We start from the raw sequence: 19513 nt of genomic DNA, 5'->3' as shown, positions 1-19513 counted from the left end.
CAGATGTGCCCCCACCCACACAGGACTGGTGTGGACGAGGCCAGCCAGAGCAGAGCAATTGGTGTGTGGCTCACATTAAACCAGGCCCTCCCCATGCTCCTCTCAGGAACACGGCCACAGAGAGGCACCTTTAATGGGTCTATGTCCTGGAGGAGAGACTGACAGTACCTTCGTCTGGACCATGCCGGGTCTCTGGTCCCTCAAGTGCTCCAGGGTTGCTGCGATATCAATCTCTTTAGCACCTGCAACAAACCACAAATTGGGCTGAGTTCAGAGCACAAGATAATCCATGCCACATCTGTCAATCTCCTGCTAGCCACGTTCCCTCTGGGCTGAGAGGCCAATTGAAAATTATTACACTCATTCCTCAGCAGGCTGGCAGGCGGCTGCAATTTCAGTGTTCTTATAGAAAACGAAGGCAGGGGCAGCTTTCATTAGCATTAATTCCAGAAAGCTGGGCTGAAAAATTGTTATAAGATGCTCATACAGATACGTACCAACAGCAGGCCGTCGCCATCAGAAACCAAAGCTGGTTTTCTTTTCTTTCTTTGTTTTTGTTTCACACTTCAGGGAATGTAGTGAATCATAGGGAACCACACATAAACTTTACCTTCGATGGCATAGGATTACTTTTTCATTTAAAGAAATAAAAAATCAGATTAATTTAGATTAATGGACTTAACCTTAATATTGGCTTTTAACTGTAGAGTTTCCTGCTTTTTAAATTCTAATGTTCCACGTTTTGGGACTGAGTAAAGGTAGCCCATGGTTACTCCCAGCTCAGCAGTTCACTGAAAGCTCCATCCTCCTGTAGACAGCACCGATCTCACGGCAGGTGTTGCTGGCTGCACTCAAATCATGCTATTTAAGTTTTAAATTTTAAACTAATAATTAATTCAGCACATATTCTTGTTTTTCCATTTTGCTAGGTTCTTTAGTAGACAGATAATGAGCAAGACAGGGTCCCGACCTCTCCAGCGTGTTGCAGGTGAGAGGGGGAGACAGGACACAGCCACCAGGATGAGAAACATGGAGAAGTGTGGGATGAGGAGCAGGAGGCACCTCTGAAGTGGGTCAGAATCCCACAGGGAAACCCACATGGGTGCCAGGCACCTCACGTCCCCTCTACCACGTCCCCTCTACTGAACACGGTGAACTGAGAACTGTGGTCACCCCAGTCGCAGATGAGGAAATGGAGACATGGCCAACGGTGTGTCCAAGCCACAGAGAGAAGGAAGCCGCAGTCATTGGAATCCTGACTACCGTGGGCAGGACAGTGCTGGCCAATGACCTGAGGAGGCCCAGGTGGCCCAGAGTCAGGTGGGCCCCGGGCCTTTCTCTCTGGCCGTAACCTGAGTGCACACCACGCTCCTCACCCAGCGAATCAGGAGAGCAGGTTTAAAATTCCTAAGGTTCCTCAATTTCCTTTCCCTGTGGTTCTGCAGCTTCATAGGGTGGCAACTGAAAAGCCAGTGCGGGCTCGGGCTCCAGGATCATCCCAGCAGGATAGTGGGTGCCTGCAAAGCACCTCCAAGTCACAGGGCCTGCTTCAGAGCCGCAGGCAGCCAGGACGGAAAGGCAGGGGTGACAGGGAGGCTGGGGAGGACACACGTTGGAACCAAATGTCATGTTTGCATGAAGGGAGAACAGAGCAGGTGGTGCGGAGAATCTGGCCATCAGGACAGCCCTGCAGTGGCTCCACCAGGGAGGCCCGGCGCGAGATGACCACCCCACCTGCCCTGCCTGGCTGGAGGGTCTCCCCTCCCTTGAACACAGAAGGTGGAGACACTGGCATCCCCCAGCAGGAACAGGGCTTGTGATGGGAGCCACTGTCGGGCTAAGCTGGCTGTCCCTCCAGCTCCCATCCCCTCGCTAAAGGACCCCATCCTCCTGGGCAGGGAACACCATGAGGGCCACCACCTTTTAAGCCAGAGCCTCTGCAGGCAGGAAAGGAGCCTCTTTCTTGGGGCAGCCCCTGTGAGCTCAGCCACCAGGGAACTAGCTGGCAGCTCATGCGGGTGGAAGGTGAGGTCAGGTGCACAGGTTTCTTTAATTGCTCCTCTTTGGGTCTCCAAAGGCCTCAAAAGTTGACAAGGCCACAGTAAATACAATCTTGTTTTAAAAGAAATCCATAAATTTAAAACAGCCTGACGGGTGAGTTTGGTAAATGGTAGAGAGGAAGGAAGGAAGCCGAAGGACCCCCTCCTGCAGCTGCGACTGTGGCGGCTGAGGATGCCGCTTCCTCTCCTCCTCCTCTCACGGGCACTCCGGCAGTTGTGCCCACATAGCAGAATCACGGCAGAAACGACGCAGGGGTACTGGCCTCTCTGAGACAAGCTTGTCTTATGAAAGTCAAGTCCCTGCATGGAGAGCGTGAGGTTAGTCTCAGCGCCATGGCACGAACGTTCGTGCTTCAGCCAAAAAAACTCCTCAGTCTGTTGCACCGTGACTGTACCTTTGGTAGGAGCTGTGGCTTCTGGACACATTGTCCCCAGAACTTTGCTGCAATTTAAATGTGAAAAATACCACAACTATAGGCAGAAGGATAAATAAGGTGCAATTCACAGCATCTTTCAAGCATCTCAAGTTGGTATAAAGGCTCAAGCTAAACAGAGACCCCAGATGGGGCTCACACAAAGGAAGGCCACTGGCCACCATGCACTCCACAGACACTGTGCACCCCACAGCCAGCACACACCTCACTGCCACCACACACCCCACAGCCAGCACACACCCCACAGCCAGCATGTACCCCACAGCCAGCACACACCCCATGGGCACTGTGCACCCCACAGCCAGCACACACCCTACAGCCAGCACGCACCCCACAGCTGGCATGCACCCCATGACCACCACACACTCCACGGCCACCACATACCCCCCAGGAACCATGCACTCTATGGCCACTGCACACCCTGTGGCCACCGATCACACACCCCACAGTCACTGCGCACCCCATGGTCACCACACACTCCAAATTCTGCTGGATTGGCTCTTTAGAAATCATCCAGAAGAAATGGCAAGACGTTTGCTGTTTACCATGTGTAAAAAACAATAACATAACTAAATAGCTTCCCGATAAAAGTAACACAGTATTTCTATGTACAAGGAAAACTGCCCTCTCATTTAGAAAGGAAGTCATTCTGCAAAGCAGCTGGCTGCGTGAATAACAGCTCAGAAACTGGGAAATGTATAGGCTCCATCTAACACTGGGTCTTGTAACTCCTCACACATCCCGACTGCTGACCTCAGCACGATGCTGACCTGGATTGTGTGGGGAGGGGACAGGCCGAGGTGCAGGACCAGGGAGGCTCCGTGTGCTGGGGCCTCACACCCACGTTTAGAGCACACTATCTTCGGCTGTTTGCTGCTGGGATTGGAAACCAGGTTCTAATATACAAAATGTATTATAACTAGTCTTGTGTAATTAAAAACATAAGGTGTCTATTGGCTTTTAAGAAATTTTCCCAACACCAAAAAAGGTGAGTTAAAGGCAGGAGCGCTGGGGTTGCCGACAGATGCCGAGTTGTGTTAGGTGACACAGGGAAGCGCGAGCTACAGAGCTGAGGTGTGGGTTTCCACTCTGCACCCTATGCTGGGCGTGGCGGGGAAGCTGGATGGGCCAGCCTCACTTCTGAGGGGCTTTCCTCCCGTTTCCAGGGTCCAGTGAGGGTCCAGTGAGATGACACATGATTACGTGTAATTTACAAAACACATTTGATACTCAGGCAGCCTCACAGATCTCGTGAGCAAACTCTTCTGTGCGAGGGTGAGATCCAATCAGTCATGTTCTCTGAAGCCTTCCAGGCACGAGGACAGCAGCAGCTTCTATGGGGATCCCTCAGCTCTCTGTCTCAGGAGTCATGAACCTGAGACATGTTCATGGGAGAACAGGTGTGGTATAAATAGTCTGATTCAAGAGATAGGGAGCTCTCAGCCTTCCCGAGATGCCATGTTCAGGGTTCATCGGGGCCACAGAGTTAAAATCTCTCTCCTTTAGGTGGCTTAGGGTACTTGCTTTTAGTCCCTGAAACTTCTTTTTTAAAACGACTTTCAACGGCAATGTCACCTGAAGGGCTGTGTGTATGATTGTGCGAGTGTGGAATCCCGGGCCACCATCCCTCACTGGCAACTGCCCTCCTGAATTCTGGCCGGAGCCATGAAGCCGTCAGGAGCTGTAGCAGGTGCGGGTGAGGAAGGGGCTCTCCCTCCGCGTGCACTGACTTCTGGAGATGGTCATTGCTGGCAGCTGCCTCCCAGAACAGTGGCGTGGTCCTCAGATAAAATGCGATGGATAAAGTCTCTCTTATTTCACGACATCGTGGCTCCCTCTCAGACTATGGTTTGTGAGGAAAAGTGAAAAAAGGGAAGGAGAAAGATGCGCTGGGTCATCCCCAGACAACCTGGGGAGAACTGGGCTGAAATACAGAACGACACGGGAGCATGCCTCCAAATCGCAATGAGCCCAAGACCAAAACTGAAGAGCAGAGGAAACGGAGTTAACACTTAAAAGGTGTGTGGCACTAGCATTAGGTCCGTAACAGATGTATTAGTAAAATCAATTGTCTGCTGTGGATAGCTCCTGCTTCTTGCATGCTAGAATTAAGAATAATTCCTTACTTGAAGTGTGGCAGAGAGAGAAGCTTTCATAGAACCCATGCGTGAGATCTTTCATAAGGGACAGACCCTGGACAGCCAGGCTCAGGCCAGGCGTCGGGTCCTGCCTGCTCTCGTGCCCTCCTGAGCATGGGTGCAGCCAGGCCGGGCGCCAGATCCTGCCCGCTCTCGTGCCCTCCTGAGCATGGGTGCGGCCAGGCAGGGCAGGGGCACAACGTTGTCATTGATAAAGCACCTGCTGGGTGGGCATGTGTCCCCCTTCACTTCGTAAAAGGCTTTTCTTGGTGTCAAAGATTCATTTAAAGCCTCCACTGCATAGAAAGCTCCCTCTAGTGCATTTAAAGTAGAATTCTCTCTTGAAAAATCCAATTTTGCTGACAAGGTGAAGGAGCAGCTAACAAAAGTGAAATTCCAGGTAAACGGAAAGGCCCAGTGGTGTGACGCTCACACTGAAAAGCCTGCAAACAGTCGAGGAGTCAGAGCACAAGCAAAGAAAATCCGGATGGAAGGAAAGAAAGGAACCTTAACGATGGTTACCAGGGACAGAGGGTGGGTCCATAGAGAAGTTCCAGGCGTTTTCCACCTAAGAAGCATCGTGGTGATTCAAACACCAGGGAAATGAATGGACTCCGTGGAGCCTCTTTCTGCTACTTGATGAGGTTTAATTTGAGTTGTCAATGTTGGGAATATACAGGGAAGTGATAAATGGACTCAGTGGAGCCACTTTCTGCTACTTGACCAGGTTTGAGTTGTCAATGTCGGGAACGTCCAGGGAAGTGACGCAGGCTGCCATCTTGGCTAGCACCTCAGTATGGTGAGCTCTGGCTGAGTCAGTTTCTTGTTTGGATTGGGCTGCACCCTCATGCCCAGGACATCCAGGAAGACCCACCTCTCTCGCTGTTGGTGGACCTGGGAGGGAGCCACAGACACCAGGCTCTGCGTGCTCCGCTGGCACCTGAATGGCTGCTGGGTACCATGCCGTGACCAGCTCAGCAAATGTAAATCGTTCTCATCATTATTTTCTAATTCACTCAGGGCTCATTGGGTTAAAAGTTTATACATTGGTTAAATACATTTTTAAGACAACAGACTTTTTTTTTTTTAGCTTTAGAGAAAAAATGTTAACCATTAAACAAAAGCCATTAAAAGAATATTAGTGTTAAAGTATTAAAACTATTTGTCACAATGAAAGAATCCATTTGAAGTTAAAGAAAACCAAGCAAATATGCTACCGGGTCTCTTTACAAGGCCTGTTTGATTTCTTCTGGACTCTGGCTCTTGGCTGACCAAGCTGTGTGATTCAGCTCATGGCCCTAGACCACATCCTCCCAGTAAACAGAGTGAACACAGACGGATGGGGTGTGCCGGAAGGACCATCATCACCGTCTCCCGACTGTCATTCTTCCGCGTGGCTTCCAGCAGCCTGTTCATGGATAATAACTGGATGAGTGCAGGTAAGTTTATTACAATTTTACTCAGAGGTTTTGCAGACGGCAGGGATGCAATGTATTCTTTTTTTCTTGAAAGTAAAAAAGACAATGTGTGCCAAGTGTTCAAGAGAGAGAGGCCTTTACTTACAGGAGAAAATTTTCTCAACTCCACCCTCTGGAAGAACTGAAGAAAAGCTTGGTCCTAACTAAATGCATTCGAATTAAGGACACATGGTGATTATTACGAATCCAGATAAGGAATGAAGTGGAACAGTTCCCGTGCCCTGAGAGGCGCAGAGCTCCTCACTCACCCAGGCTGGGATATTTCTGCTTTGTCTGGGGTATTTTCATGTGCACACGCACATGCACACACCCAAACAACACACACCCCCATACTCATGTCATACATATGCACATGCACACACACACAGAGGCATACACACACCACACAATACACACCTACACTCATGTCATACATACGCACATGCACACACACACATATACACACAGGCATGCACACACCACACAATACACACCTACATCCACATCATATATATGCACATGCACACACACATACACACAGGCATGTGCACACCACACAACACATACCCATACTCACATCATACATATGCACATGCACACACACAGAGGCATGCACACACAACATGCACACCCACACTCATGTCATATATACACACATGCACACACACACATATACACACAGGCATGCACACACCACACACCCATGTCCAGAGCCATGAGGCCCGGAATTAGCCGACCTCTGTTGCTTGATCTCCGCAAAGCGGAGACAAGAGGGCACATTCCCGGGTTCTTTATTTACAAACCTTTCCCGCGCGCGCCAACCTTTCCCACGCACGCGCAAACATTTTCCCGCCCAGGAAGATATGCAGCCCAGGGCGCAGGCGCGATCCCGCGCCCGGGAAAAGTACAAACCCACGGCGCATGCGCGATTGTAATTTGAGAAGACCCGGCCCCCCATCACCGCCCTGGCCCAACCTCTTCCCCTGCCAGCCTATATAAGGCATGACCCTACACTCAATAAACGAGACTTGATCAGGCTGTTTGTCTTGTCTCCATTTCTCGTGTTTTCTTGTCTCCTCCATTCCCACTCCCCCTTCCAGGGCCCGTTCGACTGTCCTGCAGGTCAGGACACCTGGCGCCCGAACAGGGACCTGGACACGGGGGAAAAAGTGAGGAAGAAGGCACTAAAGTCGGCCGAAAGTGAAAGTGGAAAGAAATTCCTCCGGACGTCGTGGGAGCCTGCCGCGTTGGAACCAGAGGTGAGTAACAGTGTCTGATTATGGGACAAGAATTAAGCCAGCATCAAATTTATGTAGGGCAATTAAAAGAGGCTTTAAAAACACGAGGAGTAAAGGTTAAAAGTAATGATTTGTTTAAGTTTTTTTGATTTTGTAAAAGAAACCTGCCCTTGGTTTCCACAAGAGGGGACCATTGACATAAAGAGGTGGCGTAGAGTGGGAGACTGTTTTCAAGATTATTATAGTACTTTTGGACCAGAAAAGGTTCCGGTGACAGCTTTTTCTTATTGGAATCTAATCAGAGATATAATAGATAAAAAGGAAAAAGAAAAAGATCCTGAGGTAATGGCGGTGGTTACTCAGACTGAGGAAATATTAAGAGGCAGCTCCCAAACCGACCTCGAAAAATCCATGCCTGATAAAGAAATAGACCTTATATCACTACAAAGCGACGAGGAAGAGGCTGGGGTCCCCTCAATGACAAATATAGAAACATCAAATAAGGAAAAGTTCAAAAAAATCCAGTTTTACGAATTATATATAAAAAAGGGAGAATGGTACCCTACTAAGGGCACCCCTAGAAATATCCTTAATCACACACTTTTTATTTTAAATTTTTTAAATTTGGACAACCTGAACAGATCAGCAGCCGATCGATTTTGGCATTCCGAGTCCAAAAAACAATTTGCCATGGTTAAATGGAAAGACCCCTTAGACAACACATGGCATGGTCCAGACCCAGTGTTAATCTGGGGAAGAGGCTCAGTTTGTGTTTTTTCTCAAACTCATGATGCAGCCAGATGGCTACCAGAGCGACTGGTAAGACAGGTACCTAACAATAACCAATCCAGGGAGTAATTTTCTCCCTGAGAGTACTCTTTTCCTCTATTGCAGAGATGAACTTCAACTACAAGCCCCTCTGGACCATGGTGCTGATTTGCCAAGCACTCCAGGTATATGCCGGCTTTGGTAATCCCCATGAGGCCCGTAAATATATACGACAACGATACGGTAAGCCCTGTGATTGTTTGGGGGGATATGTGACCTCCCTTCCAAATACATACATCTCAGCTGTGTCCTGCTCCGCTTACACAGCATACCTGTCTAGTGACTCTCTTAAGTGGAGGTGTGTGTCAACCCCAAGGATATTTAGTGGAGGGGATACCACAACCTGCCCTTGTGACACATTTGAGACTGCTCTGCATAGTTCCTGCTACACTACTTATTTAGAATGTACCTCTGGCAGTAAAACATACTATACTGCTATCTTAACAAGATCTAGAACCCCTACTATAGGGGCCAGTAGTGTCCCTACAGTTGTAGGAAGTACCAATAACCTTATATCAGCTGGCTGTACTGGCATTGTAGGACAGCCTGTCTGCTGGAATATTCACCCCCCTCTTCATATCTCTGACGGAGGAGGACCACAAGACAAGGTCCGAGAAATTAGGGTATACAAAAAACTTGAAGAGTTGCAAAGGTCCCTGTACCCGGAAATTCACTACCACCCCTTGGCCTTGCCCAAAGCCCGAGGGAAAGAGAAAATTGATGCCCAGACCTTTGCCCTCCTCACGGCTACTCATAACCTGCTTAACAATTCCAACTCTAGTCTGGCTGATGACTGCTGGCTGTGTCTGCAATCAGGAGATCCCGTTCCTCTTGCCATACCCAGTAATGACTTAAATTATACATCCAATACCCCTTGCACCATAACTCCTCCCCTTAAAGTATAGCCTTTAGAATTTCCTAGTTCCTCTTGCATCTACTCCCCTCCCCTTAATAACATTTACGACCTCGATGTAGGATTCAATGAGTTCAATAATTGTTCCACCATAGTAAATATTTTCCAATCGCTGTGTGCCCCAAACAGCTCGGTTTTTATATGTGGCAATAATAGGGCTTATACCTATTTACCTACTAACTGGACAGGATGCTGTGTCTTAGCCACACTTTTGCCAGACATAGACATTATCCCTGGAGATGAACCTGTGCCTATCCCAGCTATAGATCACTTTTTAGGAAGAAACAAAAGGGCAATACAATGTATCCCCTTACTTGTAGGATTAGGCATCACTACTGCCGGAGCAACTGGGGCTGCAGGCCTAGGGGTTTATCCCCTTACTTGCAGGATTAGGCATAACCACTGCCGTAGCAACTGGGGCTACAGGCCTAGGGGTTTATCCCCTTACTTGCAGGATTAGGCATAACTACCGCCGGAGCAACTGGGGCTGCAGGCCTAGGGGTTTACCCCCTTACTTGTAGGATTAGGCATAACCACTGCCGGAGCAACTGGGGCTACAAGCCTAGGGGTTTGCCCCCTTACTTGTAGGATTAGGCATAACCACTGCCGGAGCAACTGGGGCTACAAGCCTAGGGGTTTACCCCCTTACTTGTAGGATTAGGCATAACTACTGCCGGAGCAACTGGGGCTACAGGCCTAGGGGTTTATCCCCTTACTTGTAGGATTAGGCATAACTACTGCCGTAGCAACTGGGGCTGCAGGCCTAGGGGTTTATCCCCTTACTTGTAGGATTAGGCATAACTACTGCCGTAGCAACTGGGGCTGCAGGCCTAGGGGTTTATCCCCTTACTTGTAGGATTAGGCATAACTACTGCCGGAGCAACTGGGGCTGCAGGCCTAGGGGTTTATCCCCCTTACTTGCAGGATTAGGCATAACTACCGCCGGAGCAACTGGGGCTACAGGCCTAGGGGTTTATCCCCTTACTTGCAGGATTAGGCATAACTACCGCCGGAGCAACTGGGGCTGCAGGCCTAGGGGTTTATCCCCTTACTTGTAGGATTAGGCATCACTACTGCCGTAGCAACTGGGGCTACAGGCCTAGGGGTTTATCCCCTTACTTGCAGGATTAGGCATCACTACTGCCATAGCAACTGGGGCTACAAGCCTAGGGGTTTACCCCCTTACTTGTAGGATTAGGCATCACTACTGCCGTAGCAACTGGGGCTGCAGGCCTAGGGGTTTATCCCCTTACTTGCAGGATTAGGCATAACCACTGCCGTGGCAACTGGGGCTGCAGGCCTAGGGGTTTATCCCCTTACTTGCAGGATTAGGCATAACCACTGCCGTGGCAACTGGGGCTACAGGCCTAGGGGTTTATCCCCTTGCTTGTAGGATTAGGCATAACCACTGCCGTGGCAACTGGGGCTACAGGCCTAGGGGTTTATCCCCTTGCTTGTAGGATTAGGCATAACCACTGCTGTGGCAACTGGGGCTACAGGCCTAGGGGTTTATCCCCTTACTTGCAGGATTAGGCATAACCACTGCCGTGGCAACTGGGGCTACAGGCCTAGGGGTTTATCCCCTTACTTGCAGGATTAGGCATAACCACTGCCGTGGCAACTGGGGCTACAGGCCTAGGGGTTTATCCCCTTGCTTGCAGGATTAGGCATAACCACTGCCGTGGCAACTGGGGCTACAGGCCTAGGGGTTTATCCCCTTGCTTGTAGGATTAGGCATAACCACTGCCGTGGCAACTGGGGCTACAGGCCTAGGGGTTTATCCCCTTACTTGCAGGATTAGGCATAACCACTGCCGTGGCAACTGGGGCTACAGGCCTAGGGGTTTCTGTCACTCAATATACCAAATTGTCTCGCCAATTGATCTCAGATATGCAGGCCATTTCAAGTACTATACAAGATATACAAGATCAGGTAGATTCTCTGGCAGAAGTAGTGCTCCAAAATAGAAGAGGCCTAGATTTACTAACTGCAGAACAGGGAGGCATCTGCTTGGCTTTACAGGAGAAGTGCTGTTTCTATGCCAACAAATCCGGGATCGTCAGGGACAAAATCAGGCGTCTACAAGAAGACCTAGAAAAACGACGAAAGGAAATAACCGATAACCCGTTTTGGACTGGGTTCCATGGACTCCTTCCCTATCTTATGCCATTCCTGGGCCCCCTGCTTTGCCTATTGCTTTTACTCTCTGTAGGACCTTTGGTTTTCAATAAGCTCATGACATTCATTAAGCAACAAGTCGAGGCTATCCAAGCGAAGCCTATACAGGTCCATTATCATCGCCTAGAACAAGAAGATCGCGGTGGTTCATACACCCATTATGACCACCTTCCCTATGCGCTGAACTGGACAGCCAGTGACGGGTAAGAGAGTATCATCTCTCACTAACCTAAGACAGGAGGGCCGTCATAAGCTACTGCCTAATCCCATGACGGGTACCAGTGATGAGATGTATTACTCCAACCTAAGACAGGCGCAGTTCCCGAGGGACAATCTTCTAGCCATAATTATATATAAAAAAGGGGGACCTGTCCGGAGCCATGAGGCCCGGAATTAGCCCAACCTCTGTTGCTTGATCTCCGCAAAGCGGAGACAACATGGCACATTCCCGGGTTCTTTATTTACAAACCTTTCCTGCGAGCGCCAACCTTTCCCGCGCGCGCGCAAACATTTTCCCGCCCAGGAAGATATGCAGCCCAGGGCGCAGGCGCGATCCCGCGCCCGGGAAAAGTACAAACCCACGGCGCATGCGCGATTGTAATTTGAGAAGACCCGGCCCCCCATCACCGCCCTGGCCCAACCTCTTCCCCTGCCAGCCTATATAAGGCATGACCCTACACTCAATAAACGAGACTTGATCAGGCTGTTTGTCTTGTCTCCATTTCTCGTGTTTTCTTGTCTCCTCCATTCCCACTCCCCCTTCCAGGGCCCGTTCGACTGTCCTGCAGGTCGGGACACACCCACACTCACATCATACATATATACATACATGCACACACACATGTATACACACAGGCATGCACACACCACACAACACATACACCCACACTCACATCATACATATGCACATGCACATACATACACATACATGCATAGACCCAAACACACATCCACACTCATGTCATACATAGGCACATGCACACACATGTATACACACAGGCATGCACATACCACACACACCCATGTCATACATACACACATGCACACACATAGGCATGCACACACCACACAACACACACGTCATATATATACACATGCACACACATATAGGCATGCACACACCACACAATACCCACAGCCACACTCATGTCATACACACATGCACACACATACACATGTAGGCACACACCCACACTCACGTCATACACACATGCACACACACGCCTATACACACAGGCATGCACACACCACACAACACACACATCCACACTCATACATACGCACATGCACACACATATATATACAGGCATGCACACACCACACAACACTCACACCCACACTCACGTCATACATATGCACATGCACACACACACAGAAAGGCATGCACACACCCACATTCACACTCACGTCATACATACGCACATGCACACATGTACACATGCATACACATACCCAATCACACGTCATACATATGCACATGCGCACACAGACATGCATGCACACACCAAAACACACACCCCATGTCATACGTATGCACATGCAGGCACACACATGCACACATCCAAACATGCACATCCCACACTCACATGTCACACATACACACATGCCCACACACATATACACGTGTGCACATGTCCACACTACACTCACACCTCACACTAATGTCATACATATGCACATACAAGCACACATACACATGCACACGCCCACAATATGCACACCCCACACTCACTTCATACATATGCACACACATGCACACAGATATACACACAGGCATGCACACAACACACCCACACTCACATGTCATACATATGCACACGCACACACACATATACACACAGGAATGCACATGCGCACACAACACGCACACCTCATGCTGACGTCACACATATGCACACACATGCACAATGTCATACACATGCACATGCAGGCACACACGCATGCACACACCCAAACATGCACATTCCACACTCACATGTCATACATACACGCCCACACACATACACATGTGTGCAATGCTCACACTACACTCACACCTCACACTGTCATACATACACACATACAAGCACACATACACATGCACACGCCCACAATATGCACACCCTACACTCACTTCATACATATGCACACACATGCACACATGTATACACACAGGCATGCACACACAACACACCCATGCTCACGTCATACATATGCACATGCACACACACATATACACACAGGAATGCACATGCCCACACAACACACACCCCCCACGCTGATGTCACACATACGCATACACATGCACAATGTCATATATATGCACATGCATGCACACACATATACATAGGCATGCACGTATCCACACAAGATGCACATAGCACACTCGTGTCATACATACACACACACAGATATACACACAGGCATGCACACGCTCACACAACATGCACATCCACACTCATGTCATATATACATGCACGCACACATACATACACAAGCGTGCACACACCAAACACACACACCCCACTTATATAGGTCATACATATGCACACACACACACAGGCATGCACACACCATAGAACACTCACATCCTACACACATGCACACACACACCGACACCCCACACTCTCACAATACACCCCACATCACACATGCACATCCGTTATTCCTACATTCAGGATCACACACATCATACACACGCATACACACACAGAACACTCACAGCTCACACTGCACATTTCATACCCAATATCACACACTCATGCTGCGCACATGCACACAGCCACGTGGATGCACACACGTACACACGGGCATGCATATGCCCACACACCCACACCCATCACACACACACATGCACACACTGTCCTGGGCCTCCGGTGCTGAGTTTTTACTTCACATCTTTCCTGGATGATCTTAACTAAAGACTTATGAAAATTATAAGCAGGATTTTTTTTGCTGACCTTCCAGATAAATTATATGGTCTATGTTACGACACTTTGCTGGGATCAAAGGACGCAAATCTGCATCTTATTCACTTGAAAATCAGGTAGGTCAGAATCATAACAAACCAGCTACTTCTTATGTTTTTTTTCCTTTGAACAAATTCTAAATCCTTCTTTTGGAGAAACTGAGATGCCTCCAGGTCCTTATAAAAAATGTAAGTTAAACAAAATGTAGAAGTGTATAAATGAGTACTGTCGTTTTAAAGTCACCATCCCCTAATACTCCAGGAGGACAGGGAATTGTGCGAAATACGCTGATAAGTTTCTATCGATTGCTGGACCATCCCATAATACTGTTGAGCTGCTGGCAGCATCAACGCGGAGACGCCAGACCTCCGCACCGCTGTGCAGGCCAGCACAGCTTCACGATTCAAGGGGGGATTGTTAAAAGGGAAAAACGAATATGATGGCTCCGCAAGTCGGAGTCCCATCTGTGTGCAAACACATGCACGTTGGTGCAACGCGGTGCCCACTGCAGTTTGCTGCCACCCCACCTACCTGCCCTGCACAACCAGTGCCAGTGCACCGGGGCAGGACCAAGACGTAAACGCAGCATCTGTGCTGACAGAAGAGGTTTGGGAACGGCACGAGAGCCCCAAGGCAGGGGAGTGCTGAGGTACATCCTGGAGCGTCTGTGTGATGGGGTAGGGCACACAGCCATTAACAGGTCGGTGCAGAGCACACACACCCACACGGGGAGCTCCAGGATGTGGCTAGGCCCTCGACACCTACGTCAGAATCAACACGCATGTGCAGTAAATGGCATTCAGGAGACGTCTGCAGCTGAGTAACGATCACACCAAACTGTGAATATTGCACATGTAGAAGAGAACAGGGGGCCCACCCAAGGCAACCCTTCTCATGCTGCCTGGAACACGCACACACCACTTGCACCTTTAACCTGAAAGGTGCTCACGCACTGGTCCAGCGGGGATGTGTGACGAATGCAGCCAGCTCCCCTCCCAGGCTGCACTGACCACTGGTATTGCTGCTCCTGGGGGCCCCGCCTTTATGGGGGTCTGCTGGGATCTCTCCTGCAAGGGCACAGGCCAGGCTCTCCTCCCCCTTGCTCCTTCAGGGCCGGCAGCTGCCTCAGTCCCCCTGAGTCTATTTTGGGTTCAGAAAGTGCCTGGGCTGGGGACAGGGCCAGTTACGCATTGACTCAGTTCTGTGGCTTATAGTGAAAGCACGGAGACCTTGTCCCACGCCTGTGGGCTCATGGCCAAGGACACTTTGCACCATTTGACCTCAGAAACAGGAGAAATGGAAGCACAGGAGAGGCCGAGGAGGGAGCCGAGGGGCTGTGTGACACTGCACGGGATTGCTGCCCTTCCCACATGCAAGTTCTGTCTCACGTAGTTGCTGTGCGTCTGGAAGAATCTTGCGTGAGGATTACTGATTCCACGGGACAGCGTGCGACCCCCTGCAGCACCTTGACTCCAACGGGGGACCCCCAGCATCCTATTCAACACCATGAGGGAGCCCCACTGCCAAATGGCCAGGCTGCACGTGCCTGGATTTCAGGCGCCAGGCAAGGACTCGGGGGACCCCGCTTCCTCTGGGGACAGCCCCTGAGGGTCTGGATGGAGGATGTTGGGCCTGAGGGCTGGGCAGGGACAATGCTCTGGGAGATGCCTCCAGGACAACAGGGAGACCCCTGCAGCCCTCCGCACGGGCCCCTTGAATCCCAGAACAGGGAGTGGCAGAGCACAGCTGGACGAGCAGAGGAACGAGGGAAGGATGGAGTAGGTGGGTGTGAGAGGAGGGGAGACGGAGAGGGGGATCACAGACTGTTTGGGGAGGGCGGCTGCACCACAGGAAACAGAGCAACCAGGCCGTGAGCAGGATGCGCACAGAGGAGGAAGGAGAGGATCCAGCGACTGAGACGGAGGAGCGACTGCCCGGCAGCAGGGAGCAGAATCAGGCAGGGGAGTGCGCACGCTGGGCCAGGTTGGACCGTGGAGCTGTGTCTGCAATCGGAACCTCGGAGGGCAGGACTTTGATCCCCTTCTGAATTTCCAAATAGGAGTTTGAACAGAAACACATGGACTCGGGGACCAGCACTTGCGGCATGCCCTGAGGGCGACACAACTGCCCCCACAGGGCTGTGGCCCCCCAGCCCTGTCTCTCTCCTGTGTTCTCTCCCACATCCTCAGGGGCTGCCTGCTGCCAGCTCCCTTGCTGTAGCCTTGTCCAGCTCCTGCTGGCGTGGTCTGACCCCTAAATGTGTGCCAGCAAGTCCTGTGTTGGAGGGAGGGGAGGGCCTGGTTGGGCCTGGATGGGCTGGTGCCAGCACCTGGGACCAAGGAGGGAGCTTGCAGAAGGGACGGCCCTCGGCCAGGTGGGACCTGAACGACATCTTTCGGCATCCAATGGGCCTGAGGTGTCTGCGTGTCCATGAGGAGAAGCAGAGGACTCCCCAGGTGAGGACATCAGACCCTGGAGTGGGTGAGGAGCCCCTGCAGCCAGGCTGTGTGAACCCTGGCTCAGCAGGGCCGGCCTGACCCCTTGCAGGTGGGAGACTCATGAGCTGGTACACTCAGTGAGGACAGCTGCATGCACAGGGACAAAGACACCCAAGGAGACCATCGAAGGATGGTGGGCAGTGCTGCCCACATGGACACCCGGAGTGTGTTTCCCAAGACCAGTGGGTCTCACACTGTCCACACGCTCCCACCTGGCGATCAACACCAGGGCCTGCCTGTGCCCCGCCTGTGCCCCGCCTGTGCCCGCCTGTGCCCTGCCTGTGCCCTGCCTGGGTGGGGTCAGCCACACTGCTGGGTCAGCCACGCCCCTGGACCGCTGCTCCAACCAGTGTCCATCGTCTGCCCCTTACACGGGACAGGGCACTGCAGACCGGCCCAGGAACCTGGGGACACCTCACGCCCCACATCCGTCACTGTTTCTCTTGCACCAGAAAAGCTCAGGGGAAGGAAAGGCACGGAAAATAAACAACGCGCAGTGCAGGAGGCCCTGCTGCTGCCCGACGGAAGGCAATTTCTCCCTTAAAGAGAAGGGTGCAGACAGGCTCCCTCTGCCCTTCCCTTCTCCCACCTCACCCAATTCTGGGCACTGTCTCAGCCTGAAACTTGCCCGAGCGAGACAAGAGACACCGCGGGCCGACCGTGCCTGTGAGGTCCCCTTCCCGCTAACACTTCATGTTTTCACGTTTCAGCCAAACATAAAAGCGAGACATCTCCCGCTCAGCTTTCCCATTTCTGCCCAGCCCTCGCGTCCCCCTAAGTCTCGTCTGCAGAAGGCTGAGCGGGCCTGTTCTTCAGTTCCAGCTCCATCCCCCGGCCCTCTCGGTCCTGCACTGCCCAGCTGGTCCCCCGGCTGTCTGGTTCTGCACTGCCTAGCCATGCCATCCCCTCAGCCCTTGGGTCCTGCACTGCCCGGCCGGTCCCCCAGCACCTGCCTGGGTTCTCCCACTTCCCTGTAGACTCCAGGCTGTGCCCAGAGAGAGCTGAGCTCAGCGGCCCAGGCCCCACCATTGGCCCTCAGTTTCCTCTTCCTCCGGTAGTTTCCATGACAGCCCCAAACGAACTCCCCAGCTAAGCTGCCCCTCTGTCCCTGGAGCCCTGGAACACACCACGCTGTGCCTCTGAGCGCCATTCCTGGGGTCGTGTGCCGTCCACCATCCTCCCTCTGGGGCCTTGAGCCTTTGCAGACTGAGCAGGGTTCTGCATCTGACCCCGGCTGGCTGGAGGCCTTGAGGCAAGTCACCCAACCTCCCAGAACTGCTTCCTCAGCTCGCAACAAAGTGGTCAGAACGGACCCCTTCCAGCAACTGCTTCCTCAGCTTGCAACAAAGTGGTCAGAATGGACAGCCCCTAGGGCCCCTCCATTTGGTGAAACGCGTTCTGCGGGTCTTCCTGAGCCCCGGCCTGTGAGTGAAGCTCTGCATCTGGGGGTGTCCTTGTCTGCTCCCCACCACCCTGCAGCCACAGACCCTTCCCTGTCTCTCGGCAGAGCAGGAAGATGTGGCGGGAGGATGGGGCTTCCCTGTTTTGCCCTCAGAACCCGCGCCTGGCAGGCAGTAGGTGCCAAACCAGCATCAGCATGGACCTAGCATGCAGTGGATGCTGCCCTGCCACCAGCTGGAGCCACACGTTCACGGTTTACCCTGGCATCTGCCAGAGAAGGAATGAACCAGTGGGACTCCAGAGAGGACAGACGGTGGGGGATGTGCCCTGGGGAGGGGAAGGCTGTGCCCCCCACGCCACAGAAAAGAACCTGCAAAGCCCTGAATCCTGGAGCTGAAGGATCCAGCGTGACCCACCAAGGCGGACGGGCAGTGGCCAGCCTGCCCAGGGCTCTGGGGACAGCTCCGGGGCTGAGGCAGCCACCCAAGGTCTTTCTGTCTAAAGCATCTCACTGACTGCTGTGTGAGACCTGATCAGGAGGGGAAAATGGAACGGGGAGACCAGCACAGGAGGGGTGACGGGGCTGGGCCCGGCAAGATGAGAAGAGGGTGAGGGTGTAGTCAGGAGCCACCGTAGTGCCACCGTGGAGCCGTGTGGCCCACCGGGACCTGCTGTGGCGGCAGGAGTGGCTTCCAGCTTCACCGCCTGGCATAGCCATGGTGGCTATGTCACGCAGCTGGTACAACTGAAGAGCTGACTTGTAAACTTTATCCAATTTTAGCGACTCTAAGGAACCACATGTGGCTACTGTACAAAACAAGGCGGCTCTGGAGGGCGGCAGGCCTTCAAAGTCCGGGGAGCCATAAAACACGATTCCGCAAAGACGTTCTGCTGTCACCACGCACAGCAGATCAGGACCCACGTGCTCCCGCTTCACCACGCACAGATCAGGACCCACGTGCTCCCGCTTCACCACGCACAGCAGATCAGACCCAGGTGCTCTTGCACATGCTTGAGGCCACCGGCTCTCTGCTCCATAGCCCCTCTCGCTTCCCACAGGCAGTCTTCCATCTACTACTGGAACCTGCCCTTAAAAGTGAAGAAAATATAGGAGGGAGATCTACGAAAAGATAGGAGAAGATATTTGTGATGTTGGATTTGGTCAAAATATCTCGGGTATGATACTAAAAGCACAGGAAAAAAAAAGAGAAAAAAAATTTTTTTTGAGGTATGTTTCTCTCTTGTTGCCCAGGCTGGAGTGCAATGGCACGATCTCAGCTCACTGCAACCTCCACCTGCCGGGTTCAAGTGATTCTCCTGCATCAGCCTCCCTAGTAGCTGGGATTACGGGCACCCACCACCACACCTGGCTAATTTTTGTATTTTTAGTAGAGACTGGGTTTTGCCATGTTGGCCAGGC

At 51.7% G+C, this 19513-nt stretch overlaps 1 protein-coding gene across 1 annotated transcript in view; it reads right to left on the bottom strand.

The window, feature by feature from the left end:
• The window catches only part of LOC104671765 (protein tyrosine phosphatase receptor type N2), a 521621-nt gene that overhangs the window by 10083 nt on the left and 492025 nt on the right, over positions 1–19513 (bottom strand). Inside the window, exon 13 of the mRNA XM_030932929.1 lies at positions 169–242. Coding sequence (XP_030788789.1) covers positions 169–242 — 74 coding nt within the window. The remainder of the gene's footprint in view (positions 1–168; positions 243–19513) is intronic.

This window comes from Rhinopithecus roxellana, chromosome 6, assembly GCF_007565055.1.
Source record: "Rhinopithecus roxellana isolate Shanxi Qingling chromosome 6, ASM756505v1, whole genome shotgun sequence".
NCBI lineage: Eukaryota > Metazoa > Chordata > Mammalia > Primates > Cercopithecidae > Rhinopithecus > Rhinopithecus roxellana.
The sequence above is the reverse complement of the archived record's forward strand: the minus strand, read 5'-3'. Positions and strand labels throughout refer to the sequence as shown.